Source organism: Balaenoptera acutorostrata, chromosome 18 (assembly GCF_949987535.1).
Source record: "Balaenoptera acutorostrata chromosome 18, mBalAcu1.1, whole genome shotgun sequence".
Classification (NCBI taxonomy): domain Eukaryota; kingdom Metazoa; phylum Chordata; class Mammalia; order Artiodactyla; family Balaenopteridae; genus Balaenoptera; species Balaenoptera acutorostrata.
The window spans coordinates 80774334-80791359 of record NC_080081.1 but is presented as its reverse complement, the minus strand read 5'-3'; the positions used below and the strand labels follow the sequence as shown (position 1 = coordinate 80791359).

General features: G+C 41.7%; 1 protein-coding gene across 1 annotated transcript in view; it reads right to left on the bottom strand.

Annotated features, from left to right (window-relative positions):
* Positions 1-6702: 6702 nt before the first annotated feature.
* Positions 6703-17026, bottom strand: part of ZMYM5 (zinc finger MYM-type containing 5) — a 35201-nt gene continuing 24877 nt past the window's right edge. Inside the window, exon 8 of the mRNA XM_057532721.1 lies at positions 6703-8106. Within this exon, the coding sequence (XP_057388704.1) occupies positions 7348-8106 (759 nt within the window). The 3' untranslated portion in view covers positions 6703-7347. The remainder of the gene's footprint in view (positions 8107-17026) is intronic.

The following is a 17026-nucleotide window of genomic DNA, read 5'->3' as shown; positions in this document are numbered from 1 at the left end:
TATATTTTTTAATTGAAGTATAGTTGATTCACAATGTTATGCTAATTACTGCTGTACAGCAATGTGACTTAATTATACATATAATACATTCATTTTCATTCTTTTCCATTATGGTGTATCATGTTCCTATTTTTGTAGACCACACTTTCTGCCTTTTGTGGTTTTAACTATGCATTTTATAATTTCATTTTCTCTCCTTCTTAGCATATCAGTTGTACTTATTTTTCTACTTTTTTAAGTGGTTGTCCTAGAGTTTGCAATATACATTTATTTACAGCTAATCCAAGACCACTTTCAAATAACACTGATAACTTCACAGGTAGTGCAATTTGTAATAGTAAAATAATCCTGATTCCTCCCTCCCATCCCTTGTATCATTTCAGTCATTCATTTCATCCATATACAAGCATATATATGTATAATTTAATATATTGTTGCTATTATTATCTTGAACAAAGTTATGTTAGATCAATTAAGAATAAGAAAAATAAAAGTTTTTATTTTATATTCACATTCCTTCTCCAGTGCTCTTAGTTTCTTTATATAAATCTGAGTATCTGGCATATATTATTTTCTTTCTCTGTAAAGCACATCTTTCAACATTTCTTACAAAGCAGATCCAGTAGCAACAAATTCCCTCAATTTATCTTTGTCTGAAAAAGTCTTTATTTTTCCTTCGCTTTTGAAGGATAAGATTGCAGGGAACAGAATTCTACAATGGTGTTTTTTTTCCTCAACACTTTAAATATTTCACTCCACTCTCTCTTGTTTGCCTTGTTTCTGAGGAGAAGTCAAATGTAATTATAATCTTTGTTCCTCTATTGGTAAGGTGTTTTCTTTCTCTGGCTTCTTTCAGGATTTTTTCCTTTAATTTTCTGTCGTTTGAACATGACATGCCCACGTGTAGTTTGTTTTTGTGTTTATCCTGCTTGGAGCTCTCTGAGCTTCATGGATCTGTGGTTTGGTACCTGACATTAATTTGGGAAATTCTCAGTCATTACTGTTTCAAATATTTCTCCTGTTCCTTTCTTTCTTCTTCCTCTGGTGTTCCCATGACTTGCATTTACACTTCCACAGTTCTTGGATATTCTCTTCTGTTCCCCCCTGACCTCCCTCCTTGTTTCATTGCTTTTCAGTTTTGGAGGATCTTTTGGGTTTGCTTTTGTTGTTGTTTTTATTTTTATTTTTTATAGATTTATTTATTTATTTATGGCTGCCGTTGGGCTTCTCACTGCGGTGGCTTCTCTTGTTGTGGAGCACGGGCTCTAGGCATGTGGGCTCAGTAGTTGTGGCTCGTGGACTCCAGAGCGCAGGCTCAGTAGCTGTGGCGCACGGGCTTAGTTGCTCCGCGGCACGTGGGATCTTCCCAGACCAGGGCTCGAACCCATGTCCCCTGCACTGGCAGGTGGATTCTTAACCGCTGCACCGCCAGGGACGCCCCGGAGTTGTTTTAAGGTCAGTTCGATAAGGCCACAGGCATGGGCCCCGTCTTCTCTCCCGGCTCCCGCAGGCACCCCCCAAGCGTCCCCACCTCCTCCGCTCCCACCACCCGCAGGCGGGGCTCGGCCCGCGGTATGTGCGCCAGCGCCCGCGCCCTGCGGCCCAGGAGAGGCACCAGGAGGAGGGGTGATGCACCTGGGCCTGGCTCCTGGAGCCCCATCTGTGCGATGGGCGGCGGCACAGAGGCTGGATCAGGGCCGGGGCTTCCAGGGTGGGGTGCGCCCTCGCCCCGAGAACCCCGCAGGAGCCTGGGGCGGGGACCCTTCCCTGTGAAAGCCTCCACGTGCCCACAGCAGGCGCGGCACTGCCTTGCGGCGGCACTCGGAGGCCCTGACCAGACAACGTCCTTCTCTGCAAAGGGAGTGACAATCTGGGCCACCAGGGAAGCCCGCGACTTACGGATAAGCAGAGTTTCACCCACAGAAGGAGGAGGAGGCAGGACCATAGAGTTTTTAAACTTTGATTGGAGCTATTTAGCGGAAGAACACAAAGAGATGCAGTCATTTTTCAGTTCAAGGATGTAATACGAATCTGCGGAGAGTGAAAGCACAGGCCACACCAGCACTGATACAGGAAGAAGCTCTTGGCCTGCAAGCCTGCGGTTCTTGGTCATGCCTTCTGCCTGTCGATGGTGCCTAGATGATCTCACCTGATGTAACCAAGATTGAGAGCTACGGGCCTCCCCAAAGCCTGTCAGCACTGCCAGTTACCTTCTTTCTTGAGGGGAATTTGTGCATTTAAGGATACCTAAATCGTTTCCTGAAACTTATCAATTATGAACACATAGCAGGGTTCTGCTTGCAAATAAATATGCAAACAAAAATAAGGGAGGTGAGGAAGGTCAAACCAGGTAAAGAGACGACTTACACAAAACCTGGAGTCGTAACAGGGTCTGCCTCTCGGGGAAACAGGAAGTTTAGAAAGCCAAGTCCCTGGAGGGATGGGTAGGAAGGAATTACAGGTGAAGCTGGTCGAGGCTGCTGGGGCCCAATAGTAAGTGTCCTTGTGCCAAGGAGAAAGCTGGTGTGTCCTCTCGAAACCCCCCGCGTGTTAAAGTCCTGACCGCAAGGACCGCAGAATGCGACTGCACTTGGAGATGATATTTTAAAGAGGTAGTTAAGTTTAAATGCCTTCATTAGGTGGGCCCCAATCTGATATGACTGGTATCCTTACGCGAATAGGAGTTTGGGGACTTCCCTGGTGGTCCAGTGGTTAGGACTCAGCACTCTCACTGCCGTGGGCCAGGGTTCAATCCCTGGTGGGGGAACTAAGATTCCACAAGCCACGTGGCATATCCCCCTCCCAAAAAAAGTAAATGGATGAAAGAAGATGGCCTGTAACTTTTCTTTCTCGTATTATTCTTGTCAGGTTTTGTTATTTCTTTGATATTCGTTCAGTATCTTTGTCAGGATATTTTTGGCCTTGTAAAACAAGTTGTGAAGTGCCCTTTTCTTTCTATTTTCTGGGAGTTTATGTTCAAGATGGGTATTATCTCTTCCCTATGGAAGATTTCACCAGAGAAGGAATCTGAGCCTGCAGTTTTCTTTGTGATAAGTCTTGTAATTTCAGAGTCAATTTCTTTTTTTTTTTTTTTTTAAAGAAATTCACGTTCTTTTATTTATTTATTTATGACTGTGTTGAGTCTTCGTTTCTGTGCGAGGGCTTTCTCCAGTTGCGGCGAGTGGGGACCACTCTTCATCGCGGTGCGCGGGCCTCTCACTGTCGCGGCCTCTCTTGTTGCGGAGCACAGGCTCCAGACGCGCAGGCTCAGTAATTGTGGCTCACGGGCCCAGTTGCTCCGTGGCATGTGGGATCTTCCCAGACCAGGGCACGAACCCGTGTCCCCTGCATTGGCAGGCAGATTCTCAACCACTGCGCCACCAGGGAAGCCCCTCAGAGTCAATTTCTTAAACAGAGACAAGCCATTCAGATTTTCTATTTTTTCTTGGGACAGATTTGGTAAGTTGTTTCTCAAGTGATTAGCCTATCACATCAAATTTGTCAAACTCTTTGACCTGTTGGTCACAATACTTTCTTACTTTTTAGTGTCCATAGGATCTCCAGTGGTTCTTCATATTGGTTATTTTTCTCTCTTTTGCTCCCTTGGTAAGTTTCAATAGTGAAACTGAGTAGGACCCTGTGCGGCTTTCCTGGGTATAAGCCTCTCCATGTTCCCCACCTTTCGTTTGTAGGAAAAGCTTTGATCTCCTAGGCCTTCCCTGAGTTCCAAAGAGCAGACTCAAGCAGCTAATAATTAGAGAAGTGAGAAAATGCAGAAACAAGTAATAGTAGCTTGAACAACAGTTGAGCCATAAATCAGTTGCAGGACCTCCAGTTCCTCCTCAAGGGATGTAGGTAACAATCTGAGCAGAGCCTTCAGTCATTTCACAGAAACCAGGGCCCTGCCGCATGGAAACTGCTTAACAAAGTCTGAGACCCAGGCAAACTGGAGCCAGACTGACAGAAATCTGTGTGTTAAGACCCAACCAATCAGAAGAACCATGAGCTGATCACACACTTAAGACCCTTACCCTAATTTTAGTCTTTAAAAAACCCTTGCCCTGAAGCCACCAGGGAATTCGGGGCATTCGAGGGCTGACTGCCAGGTCTCCTTGCTGGTGCCTTGCAAATACATGCTACTTTCCTTCCCCACAAGCCGGGTCAGTGGATTGACTGCTGTGCCTCGGGCGGGCGACCTGAGTTCGGTTTGGTAAACTGGAGGTTTACAGTTCTATTAATTTGTGAGCACATGGCTTATGAAAGTCTTTTTAACACGCGTGTGAGTGAGCTGTTAGTCGCATTTCCCGGGTTTTAGGTTTCCCTTGCTCTATCTGTAGGCGTGAACTGGAATAACTGCTCTTCACTCCAAATGTGACTTCCAGGGCAGTGATTCATAACCATCTACTCTCCAAGCTTAAAAGCTCAGCTGCTGGGACTTCCCTGGCGGTCCAGTGGTTAAGACTCCATGCTTCCACTGCAGGGGGCACGGGTTCGATCCCTGGTTGGGGAGCTAAGATCCGGCATGCTGTGTGACGTGGCCAGGAAAAAAAAAACAAAACACAACTCAGCTGCTTAAAAAAAAATCAGTCATAAGCTTTTGAAAACCTTCTCTAGTCCAGAATATCACACCACTATTTTCCCAAACTAACTTCTCACTTTCTCAAAAACAAAGACTTGGGTATGTGGCTCAGATTATTCTTTCAACTCTAGTTAACTTCTCAAATTCTTAATTTCATCCTAACATGGTCACACTTTATAGTTCAACATTATGAGAGATATGCTCCACTTCTCAAATTCTGTACTTCATGTTGTCTTTATCCACCACCTCTTTCCCTACGGTCTACCACTGATGCCAAGGAGCCGGAGTTTCAAACTGAAAGCAACGGGGAACTTCAGAGCTTTGAAACAGAAGTGATACGACCTAAAATGATACAGCATCACTCCCTCCACCGAACTTGACTGAGCTCTTTGATCCAATTACTCATTCACTTCTCCATCCTGTACAGCTAACTGTAACTTATACATACACAGTGGCTATTAGCAACTCTTACTTGACTACAGTACTGAGTAAGGGAGGGATGGAGGATCACAGGAAGAAAATGGCTCAAGGTAAGAGTCTTTTCTTTTTTCTTTATTTTTAAATTAATTATTTATTTATAATAAATTTTGGCCGCGTTGGGTCTTCGTTGCTGCATGCGAGCTTTCTCTAGTTGCGGGGAGCAGGGGCTACTCTTTGTTGCTGTGTGCGGGCTTCTCATTGTGGTGTCTTCTCTTGTTGTGGAGCACAGGCTATAGGCACGCAGGCTTCAGTAGTTGTGGCTCACGGGCTCTAGAGTGCAGGCTCAGTAGTTGTGGTGCACAGGCTTAGTTGCTCCGCAGCATGTGGGATCTTCCTGGACCAGGGGTTGAACCCGTGTCCCCTGCATTGGCAGGTGGATTCTTAACCACTGCGCCACCAGGGAAGCCCCAATGTAAGAGTCTTGAAGACAGCAATTTTGAAAATCTGAGGTTTATGAAAAAAATTCAGTTGTGCTCTGTGAGATGACAAAACCAATAAATTGCCATTTCTTGAGGACTGTTATTCTGAACTGCCCTTCCTAATTTTTGATATTAAATTTGTAGTAGGAGATAATTTTTTTCTAATGCCTTTTCTCAGTGAAATTAAAATGATGGAAACAGACCCTGGGTATGTCCAGATCAGAGGTGACAAATCCTGCAGCAGAGGAGTGGGGGATGGTAAGCAGGACTTTCATTTACTGTTTTCTTTCTTCCTTCTTTAAGGTGAGTCCATACTAATTTTACAATGTGAAAAAAAGAGCTAGATAAGGAAAAAGAAACTAAATGATTCACCAGGCTAGAGAGATTTACTTTTATCATCTTCTGAATTTACAGTTGACTTTTTCTTCAACATCTCATTATGAAAAATTTCATACACATCAAAAAGTTGGAAGAAATTTACAGTGAACACGGGATAAACCCAGCACCTACATCTTTTGAATTTTTCACATTTAACTCATTACCACGTGCCTCATAGGTGTGCCTGCAGTATGCTGAAGAAATGAAAGAAGTTAAAAGTTGAGGATCTAATTTTGTTTTCTCAATGGATAAAGTGGCCACTGGTTGATTTCATTAGTTTGCTCAGATACCCAAGCGTCTATCTAAGACAATCACATGACAAATCTGTCATTTGATTAACAGGTAAGTGTTCATGAAATAATGGGCACACAAACCATTTGCAGAGGGACTTCAGAACTGGATATGCTCGGAGTATCCCCGCAGGCCTCTGGAGGAGGCTGGATTTTGGAAACACCCCAGAGCCCCATTCAGGCCCAAATATGAAAGACTGAAATGGTCCAGCTGTCAGAAAACAAAACGGTTATAAACTAATGAGAATGATCTTCCTGGTTATTCCCCAAACACTTTTCTGTGCTGGCCTCCCCTAGAGTCTGCAAGCGCTCCCGTGTTGGCCCTACTAAGGACACATCTCGATCTGCTCAGGCACTGCTCACAGGAAAAGCCTTGAGACAAGTGTATGTAAGGATGGGATACACAACAGAACTGCTGTCAGAAACAAGAAACAAAATTAGTAAATACAAGGTGAAGGGAACACTGATTAACCACCTGAAAAAACTGACACCCTTAATTTTCGTAAGTGTATTTTTCCTTTAGATGAAAAGAAAAAAATGCCACAACACAAAAAGGTTAAGATACTATATTTTTATTTTAATATTTCTTATATTTGTACCAACATAAAAATAGGTATACACTCTTTATGCTTATAGTTTTTACATGACAATAAAAGCTAAAACATTTACAAATTAAGTTAAAACAAAACAAAACCAATAAAACACAAATTCACCACTTTAATCTATTTAACATAACAAATGATGCTGCTTTGCTCAAATAATAAAATAACATTTTGCCCAAATGAAATAAACCATAAGTATTTGGTTTAATAGCAAAAAGCTGCAGTTTCAGATCCCCGTTCTGTTTCTGAGTAACAATGCTTGTTCACATAAGTACCTTGTTCGACTGGTACTGATAAATTCAAGTCTTTCCCTCCTTCTTTCAGAGTATTAGCCACACCAGTCAAATGTCAGTCCTGAAGTGCCCATTTTAAAAGGTGTGAATTGAAAAACTGAAAAGATCAACAATTGCCTTCACTGAAATCGGCATTAATCACTACAAATCCAATTAGCTTTAGAGGTTGGAGCAGAAACCATCTTTACTAGCTACTTGCTATGATACTTACTGCTAATGAGCTGATGAATCACTCCGTCTGGGAGCCTCGGCACGAGGCACCGACTGTCAGGGTACAGGTCTGAGTAAGTGTGTGACCTCATCATGTCAGATCAGGTCTAAGGTGTACAACAGCTTCACGCCCTCCTTTCCCACTTTCTCCTGTAATCTATGTTCCACAGTTTTACTTTTGTTCAAATCAGATTTTAATTTTGAATATTTAACACTATTGTTGATGTGCATTTCACTCTCCTCATGTTTGCTAAGAATATGTGATAAATGCTGCCAATCTTTGCACCCATTCTCATTCTTTAGTTGATTTTTTCCTTCCCCAAAGAGTCTGCAATACAGACAAAACACAGAATCTTTCGAGATCGAATAAAGTAACCAGGATCTAGTGGTTTTTTCACCATTTGGAAGAATTCTTGTATAGTAAGTTTCTGAAAACTTCCTCCCAGTACTGTCCTTTGGAAAATTAAAATTTCTCACTTGAGGTGGATCATTTTCAACTAGAGTGTCCCTTTCTTTAATACTCAAAACTCGGGGCCATGTACCTGGATCTGCAGAAAGCACAGCTGGTATAATGGAGTCTTCTGATTGTTTCTCTTCCAGTTGCTCTTGAAATTTATCAGCTATGGTTGACACAGAAGGAGGTAAATTCACATCCTGTTGGATCAATGATGTATCTTGGCTACATTCTACTGAAACTTGTAGTTCTGAAGTCTTTTCCTTTTTCACTGGTATTCTTTCTATTTTTTCCAAAAGTATATTCAATGACCCATACAATTCTCTTTCATTTTCTTCTCTAACAGCATTCCTTTTCCTGTTTTCTGATGCTAGCACTTTTTTTGAGTTTGTTTCCATCATCTGAGGAAAAATAGATTACAATTTTAAATTATTAACACTGAAAAAAATTAATGTATATACAAATGCCCAATAAGCACATGAAAAAGATGCTTATCATTAATCATCAAAGAAATACAAATCAATACCACCACATACCCGTTCACACCCACTAGGATGGCTACAATGAAAAGAGAGATGATGACAAGCATTACCAGACGTGTGGAAACACCGGAACCTCCTCAGGCGCTGGTGGCAACGTAAAATGGTGCTGCTGCCGGGGAACACAGGGGCAACTCCTCAAAGTTAACAACAATGCAAAAATGAAGACATATGTCCGCACAAAGACTTGCACAAAGTGTTCACAGCAACACTAGTCACAGTAGCCAAAAAGGAGAAATAACAATGTGGTATTATCCATACAATGGATTATTTGGGAATAAAAGTTAAGTGCAGTAAAGATATATGCTATGACTTGGATGCACCTTGAAAACAGTATGACATGTGAAAGTCCGTCACAAGGTGCCACACAGTGTATGACTCCATCCCATGAAAAGACACATTAGCTCTTCTGGAGTCAGTAAAACAAAAATGCAAAAACACAGTCAAAATAACACAGGTGCATACACTGTGAAGGGCATCCTGCTAGCTGTAACATTTTAGTACAGGGTACAACTTGACCACGGTATACAACGGAGCTCAAGGAACTAAGCGCATTGTTCTGACTCGGTCCCGAACGCAGACACAGCGCTGAGCGAAGAGGAGCAGGAGTGACACGATCAGGTCTGTGCTCTAGAGAGACTGCTCTGATGGCACAGCGTCTCCGGTGCGCAGGAAGGCCAGCGTACAGACAGACCAGGAGGCTGTGGAGGCAGTTTGGGCAAGAGGGGATGGCGGGCACATCGAGGGTGTGGTGCTGGAGACAGCACCGGGAGAGGGCAGGGAGTAGAATCTGGGTTAGCTGGTAACTGAGCGGCTCTGGGGACAAAGACAGAGGAGCAACTATAACCGGAAGTTTCTGCCGGGATGGGGGAAGTTTCTGACCGGATGGGGCTGTTTACTGATTTGGGAAACAAAGAAGGAAAGCAGGTTTGGAGTTTCAGTTTTAGACACAGAGTTTGAGATATCTGTGGAACATTCACATGGAAATTAGATGGATGTACTAGTGTGAAACTGAAGGAATAAGATCTATAGATATATTCTGGAAGTCATCAAAATATGTATTAATTGAAACTATGGGATTGGATAAGACTATACCAGAAAAGCATATTTAAGAAAAAACAGAACGCCAAGGACTGTTAGTGTTCTTTTTTTTTTTAACATTACCAAACCCAAGCCTTGGGCTTCTTTCTTTCCTTCCTGAGTTTCTCAGCAGTGAGTAGGCAGTCAAGTTGTTATAACTCCCCACACATCTAAGACTCATCATACTGGAGATCACTAAATTGAATCCAATGTAGATCCTAGCCTCAGGGAACTCATGGCCTACGTATAATTAAATGTTGGTATCAGATGCACTAGAGCATATATACTATATACATTTTTTTGGCCACACCACGCGGCTTGCGGGATCTTAGTTCCCCATGTTAATTAAGGTTTCAGGTGTGAGGTCAAATCTAGCTGTGTGACTTTGGGTAAGACACTTCTCTGAAATTCAGTATCTTTAACATATTTCAAAGGTTTTATTTATTTGAAATTGAATATACATTTTTTTTTTAATTTTAATTTATTTAATTATTTATTTTTTGGGCTGTGTTGGGTCTTCGTTTCTGCGCGAGGGCTTCCTCCAGCTGTGGCAAGCGGGGGCCACTCTTCATCGCGGTGCGCGGGCCTCCCACTGCCGCGGCCTCTCTCGTTGCAGAGCACAGGCTCCAGACGCGCAAGCTCAGCAGTTGTGGCTCACGGGCCCAGCCGCTCCGCGGCACGTGGGATCCTCCCAGACCAGGGCTCGAACCCGCGTCCCCTGCACTAGCAGGCAGATTCTCAACCACTGCGCCACCAGGGAAGCCCTGAATATACATTTAATAAAGAACATCAACTAATTATACCTGGCTAATTAAAACAAATAATTAAACTAATTAACACCCCCTTTCCCAGAAGTTAACTACTTTCAACATTTTTAGCTGATTCTTTTCATGTTCACTTCCAAATATCAAAATAACATGTTTGTATTGCTTTTACTGATTTTTCCTCCCAGTTTTAGGCGTCACTATTGACTTCTCAATGAGGAAGATGCAAATTTAGTTCTCCTTCTCACTGTGCCTATCACACACACTCACCCTCCAGCTGCCTACTCATCCTTTTTCAACTCTGGCACCACTGATACTTGGCTTTGTTGTGAAGACCTGTCTGGCCCCCACTCAGTGATGCCAGGAGCACTCTCCCAGTTGTGATAAAAAAAAAAATGTTGGAAGACCTTGACAAATGTCCCCAGGGGGACAAAATCACCCCCCATTAGGTCAGTGGCCAAGACCCAGATTCCATCTTTACACTGATGACTGTGCATGCTATTCTGAGATAAGCCACTAACTGCAAGATTTCAGTTTTTCCTTAAGGTCCTCATATATCACCAAGGCTTTCTATCGTGAAGGCCTGCCACTAACCACTTATAAACACTAACGTGGTAGGGGGAAAGCACCTTTACAAAACTTCTGTATTATACAGAAATATCATTCCTGTACTTGCCAACTGCTTATGAGCTATGTGCATGACTGACACATACATGGTAGAAGAGACAAAGACACTTTTGGGGGGGATCAGAGTGGCAGGCAGGATAGTTATTCCAGCAATTCTGAATATGTGGCTGCTGCCTGTTTTGACTATGTTCATTTTCCCATTTGCACCTCCCTCTGGTGTTCATTTAGAAAGTAAAGACTGATAAGCTATGAGCCATCCTTATGTTCTTCAGAGGGTAAGCAGTGTATCTGTCTGAAGTTTATGAACTCATTGTTCTTAACTGAGCAACAGCACAGAGCCTAAGCAGGTACAGGTCAACCATCCACAAACACATACACACCCACGTACAAATACGATGACCTAAGATAGTTATTTATTACCAGAGAGCTTTTTTTAATTTAACCTTTTATACCCAAAATATTGTCATTCAACATGTAATCAATATAAATTTTTTTGAATTTTATTTATTTATTTATTTTTTTAAAAATTAATTAATTAATTAATTAATTAATTTATGGCTGCGTTGGGTCTTCGTTTCTGTGCGAGGGCTTTCTCTAGTTGCGGCGAGCGGGGGCCACTCTTCATCACGGTGCGCGGGCCTCTCACTGTCGTGGCCTCTCTTGTTGCGGAGCACAGGCTCCAGACGCGCAGGCTCAGTAGTTGTGGCTCACGGGCCTAGTTGCTCCGCGGTATGTGGGATCTTCCCAGACCAGGGTTCGAACCCGTGTCCCCTGCGTTTGCAGGCAGATTCTCAACCACTGCGCCACCAGGGAAGCCCTGAATTTTATTTATTTTTTATACAGCAGGTTCTTATTAGTTATCTATTTTATACATGTTAGTGTATATATGTCAATCCCAATCTCCCAATTCATCCCACCACCACCACCCCTGCCACTTTCGTCCCTTGGTGTCCATACGTTTGTTCTCTACATCTGTGTCTCTTATTTCTGCCCTGCAAACTGGTTCATTTGTACCATTTTTCTAGGTTCCATATATATGCGTTAATATACGATATTTGTTTTTCTCTTTCTGACTTACTTCACTCTGTATGACAGTCTCTAGATCCATCCACGTCTCTACAAATGACCCAATTTCATTCCTTTTTATGGCTGAGTAATATTCCATTGCATATAGGTACCACATCTTCTTTATCCATTCGTCTGTCGATGGGCATTTAGGTTGCTTCCATGATCTGGCTACTGTACATAGTGCTGCAATGAACACTGGGGTGCATGTGTCTCTTTGAATTATGGTTTTCTCTGGTTTATGCCCAGTAGTGGGATTGCTGGGTATTTTTAGTTTTTTAAGGAACCTCCATACTGTTCTCCATAGTGGCTATATCAATTTACATTCCCACCAACAGTGCAAGAGGGTTCCCTTTTCTCCACACCCTCTCCAGCATCTGTTGTTTGTAGATTTTCTGATGATGCCCATTCTAACTGGTGTGAGGTGATACCTCATTGTAGTTTTGATTTGCATTTCTCTAATAATCAGTGATGCTGAAAAGCTTTTCATGTGCCTCTTGGCCATCTGTATGTCTTCTTTGGACAAATGTCATTTAGGTCTTCTGCCCAGTTTTTGATTGGGTTGTTTGTTTTAATATTGAGCTGCATGAGCTGTTTATATATTCTGGAGATTAATCTTTTGTCCATTGATTCGTGCACAATATTGCAAATATTTTCTCCCATTCTGAGGGCTGTCTTTTCATCTTGTTTATAAAAGCTTCTGCACAGCAAAAGAAACTAAGTTTCATTAGGTCCCATTTGTTTATTTTTGTTTTTATTTCCATTACTCTGGGAGGTGGGTCAAAAAAGATCTTGCTGTGATTTATGTCAAAGAGTATTCTTCCTAGGTTTTCCTCTAAGAGTTTCATAGTGTCTGGCCTTACATTTAGGTATTTAATCCATTTTGATTTTATTTCTGTGTATGGTGTTAGGGAGTGTTCTAATTTCATTCTTTTACATGTAGTTGTCCAGTTTGCCCGGCACCACTTATCAAAGAGGTTGTCTTGGGCTTCCCTGGTGGCGCAGTGGTTGAGAATCTGCCTGCTAATGCAGGGGACACGGGTTCGAGCCCTGGTCTGGGAAGATCCCACATGCCAAGGAGCAACTGGGCCCGTGAGCCACAACTACTGAGCCTGCGCATCTGGAGCTTGTGCTCCGCAACAAGAGAGGCCGCGATAGTGAGAGGCCCGCGCACTGCGATGAAGAGTGGCCCCCGCTTGCCGCAACTAGAGAAAGCCCTTGCACAGAAACGAAGACCCAACACAGCCAAAAATAAATAAATAAATAAATAAATAAATAAATAAATAAATAATAAAAATAAAGGAATTCCTTTAAAAAAAAAAAGAAAACAAAAAAAGAGGTTGTCTTTTCTCCATTGTATATTCTTGCCTACTTTATCAAAGATAAGGTGACCATATGTGCATGGATTTATCTCTGGGCTTTCTATCCTGTTCCATTGATCTATATTTCTGTTTTTGTGCCAGTACCATACTGTCTTGATTACTGTAGCTTTGTAGTATAGTCTGAAGTCAGAGAGCCTGATTCCTCCAGCTCCGTTTTTTTTTCCCCCTCAAGACTGCTTTGGCTATTCGGGGTCTTTTGTGTCTCCATATAAATTTTAAGATTTTTTGTTACAGTTTTGTAAAAAATGCCACTGGTAATTTGATAGGGATTACATTGAATCTGTAGATTGCTTTGGGGAGTATAGTCATTTTCACAATATTGATTCTTCCAATCCAAGAACATGGTATATCTCTCCATCTGTTTGTACCATGTTTAATTTCTTTCATCAGAGTCTTATACTCTTCTGCCTACAGATCTTTTGTCTCCTTAGGTAGGTTTATTTCTAGGTATTTTATTCTTCTTCTTGTAATGGTGAATGGGATTGTTTCCTTAATTTCTCTTTCTGATCTTTTGTTGTTAGTGTATAGGAATGCAAGAGATTTCTGTGCATTAAATTTGTATCCTGCAACTTTACCAAATTCATTGATTCGCTCTAGTAGTTTTCTGGTGGCATCCTCAGGATTCTCTATGTATAGTATCATGTCATCTGCAAACAGTGACAGTTCTACTTCTTCTTTTCCGATTTGTATTCCTTTTATTTCTTTTTCTTCTCTGACTGCTATGGCTAGGACTTCCAAAACTATGTTGAATAACAGTGGTGAGAGCGGACATCCTTGTCTTTTTCCTAATCTTAGAGGAAATGCTTCCAGTTTTTCACCATTGAGAATGATGTTTGCTGTGGGTTTGTCGTATATGGCCTTTATCATGTTGAGGTAGGTTCCCTCTATGCCCACTTTCTGGACAGTTTTTATCATAAATGGGTGTTGACTTTCGTCAAAAGCTTTTCTGCATCTTTTGAGATGATCATATGATTTTTATTCTTCAATTTGTTAATATGCTGTATCACATTGATTTGCGTATATTGAAGAATCCTTGCATCCCTGGGATAAATCCCACTTGATCATGGTGTATGATCCTATTAGTGTGTTATTGGACTCTGTTTGCAAGTATTTTGTTGAGGATTTCTGTATCTAAATTCATCAGTGATATTGGTCTGTAATTTTCTTTTTTTGTGTTATCTTTGTCTGGTCTTGGTAGCAGAGTGATGGTAGCCTTATAGAATGAGTTTGGGAGTGGTCCTTCCTCTGCAATTTTCTGGAAGAGTTTGAGAAAGATGGGTGTTAGCTCTTATCTAAATGTTTGATAGAATTCACCTGTGATGGGCTTCCTTGGTGGCGCAGTGGTTGAGAATCTGCCTGCCAATGCAGGGGACATGGGTTCGAGCCCTGGTGTGGGAAGATCCCACATGCCGCAGAGCAACTGGGCCTGTGAGCCACAATTACTGAGCCTGCACTTCTGGAGCCTGTGCTCCGCAACAAGAGAGGCCGCGATAGTGAGAGGCCTGCGCACCGCAATGAAGAGTGGCCCCCGCTTGCCACAACTAGAGAAAGCCCTCGCGCAGAAACGAAGACCCAACACAGCCATAAATAAAAAAAAAAAAAAAAAAAAAAAGACATGAAAAGATGCTCAACATTATAAAAAAAAAAAAAAAAAGAATTCACCTGTGAAGCCATCTGGTCCTGGACTTTTGGTTGTTGGAAGATTTTTTTTAAATTAATTAATTAATTTATTTATTTATTTATGGCTGTGTTGGGTCTTCGTTTCTGTGCAGGGGCTTTCTCCAGTTGCAGCAAGCGGGGGCCACTCTTCATCGCGGTGCGCGGGCCTCTCACTATCGCGGCCTCTCTTGTTGCGGAGCACAGGCTCCAGATGCGCAGGCTCAGTAATTCTGGCTCATGGGCCTAGCTGCTCCGTGGCATGTGGGATCTTCCCAGACCAGGGCTTGAACCCGTGTCCCCTGCATTGGCAGGCAGATTCTCAACCACTGCGCCACCAGGGAAGCCCGGTTGTTGGAAGATTTTTAATCACAGTTCCAATTTTATTACTTGTGATTGGTCTGTTCATATTTTCTATTTCTTCCTGGTTCAGTCTTGGAAGGTTATACCTTTCTAAGAATTTGTCCATTTCTTCCAGGTTATCCATTTTATTGACATAGAGTTACTTGTAGTAGTCTCTTAGGATGCTTTGTATTTCTGTGGTGTCTGTTGTAACTTCTCCTTTTTCATTTCTAATTTTATTGATTTGAGTTCTCTCCCTCTTTTTCTTGATGAGTCTGGCTAAAGGTTTATCAATTTTGTTTATCTTCTCAAAGAGCCAGCTTTTAGTTTTATTGATCTTTGCTACTGTTTTGTTTCTATGTCATTTATTCTGCTCTGATCTTTTATGATTTCTTTCCTTCTACTAATTTTGGGTTTTGTTTGTTCTTCTTTCTCTAGTTCCTTTAGGTGTAAGGTTAGATTGTTTGAGATTTTTCTTGTTTCTTGAGATAGGCTTGTATTGCTATAAACTTTCCTCTTAGAACTGCTTTTGCTGCATCCCATAGGCTTTGGATCGTCGTGTTTTCATTGTAATTTGTCTCCAGGTATTTTTTTTATTTCCTCTTTGATTTCTTTAGTGATCTCTTGGTTATTTTGTAACATATCGTTTAGCCTCCAATGTGTTTGTTTTTTACGTTTTTATCCCTGTAATTGATTTCTAATCTCATAGCGCTGCCGTCGGAAAAGATGCTTGATATGATTTCAATTTTCTTAAATTTAGCAAGGCTTGATTTGTGACCCAAGGTGTGATCTATCCTGGAGAACATTCTGTGTGCACTTGAGAAGAAAGTGTAATCTGCTGTTTTTGGATGGAATGTCCTATAAATATCAATTAAATCTATCTGGTCTACTGTGTCATTTAAAGCTTGTGTTTCCTTATTAATTTTCTGTCTGGATGATCTGTCCATTGGTGTAAGTGAGGTGTTAAAGCCCCCCACTATTATTGTGTTACTGTCGATTTCCTCTTTTATAGCTGTTAGCAGTTGCCTTATGTATTGAGGTGCTCCTATGTTGGGTGCATATATATTTATAATTGTTATATCTTCTTCTTGGATTGATCCCTGGATCATTATGTAGTGTCCTTCCTTGTCTCTTGTAACATTCTTTATTTTAAAGTCTATTTTATCTGATATGAGTATTGCTACTCCAGCTTTTTTTGATTTCCATTTGCATGGAGTATCTTTTTCCATCTCCTCACTTTCAGTCTGTATGTGTCCCTAGATCTGAAGTGGGTCTCTTGTAGACAGTATATATATGGGTCTTGTTTTTGTAACCATTCAGTGAGCCTGTGTCTTTTGGTTGGAGCATTTAACCCATTCACGTTTAAGGTAATTATCAATATGGATGTTCCTATGACCATTTTCTTAATTGTTATGGGTTTGTTTTTGTAGGTCCTTTTCTTCTCTTGTGTTTCCCACTTAGAGAAGTTCCTTTGGCATTTGCTGTAGAGCTGGTTTGGTGGTGCTGAATTCTCTTAGCTTTTGCTTGTCTGTAAAGCTTTTGATTTCTCCATCAAATCTAAATGAGATCCTTGCCGGGTAGAGTAATCTTGGTTGTAGGTTCTTCCCTTTCATCACTTTAAACGTATCATGCCACTCCCTTCTGGCTTGTAGAGTTTCTGCTGAGAAATCAGCTGTTAACCTTATGGGAGTTCCCTTGTATGTTATTTGTCGTTTTTCCCTTGTTGCTTTCAATAATTTTTCTTTGTCTTTAATTTTTGTCAGTTTGATTACTATGCGTCTCGGCGTGTTTCTCCTTGGGTTTATCCTGCCTGGGACTCTCTGCGCTTCCTGGACTTGGGTGGCTATTTCCTTTCCCATATTAGGG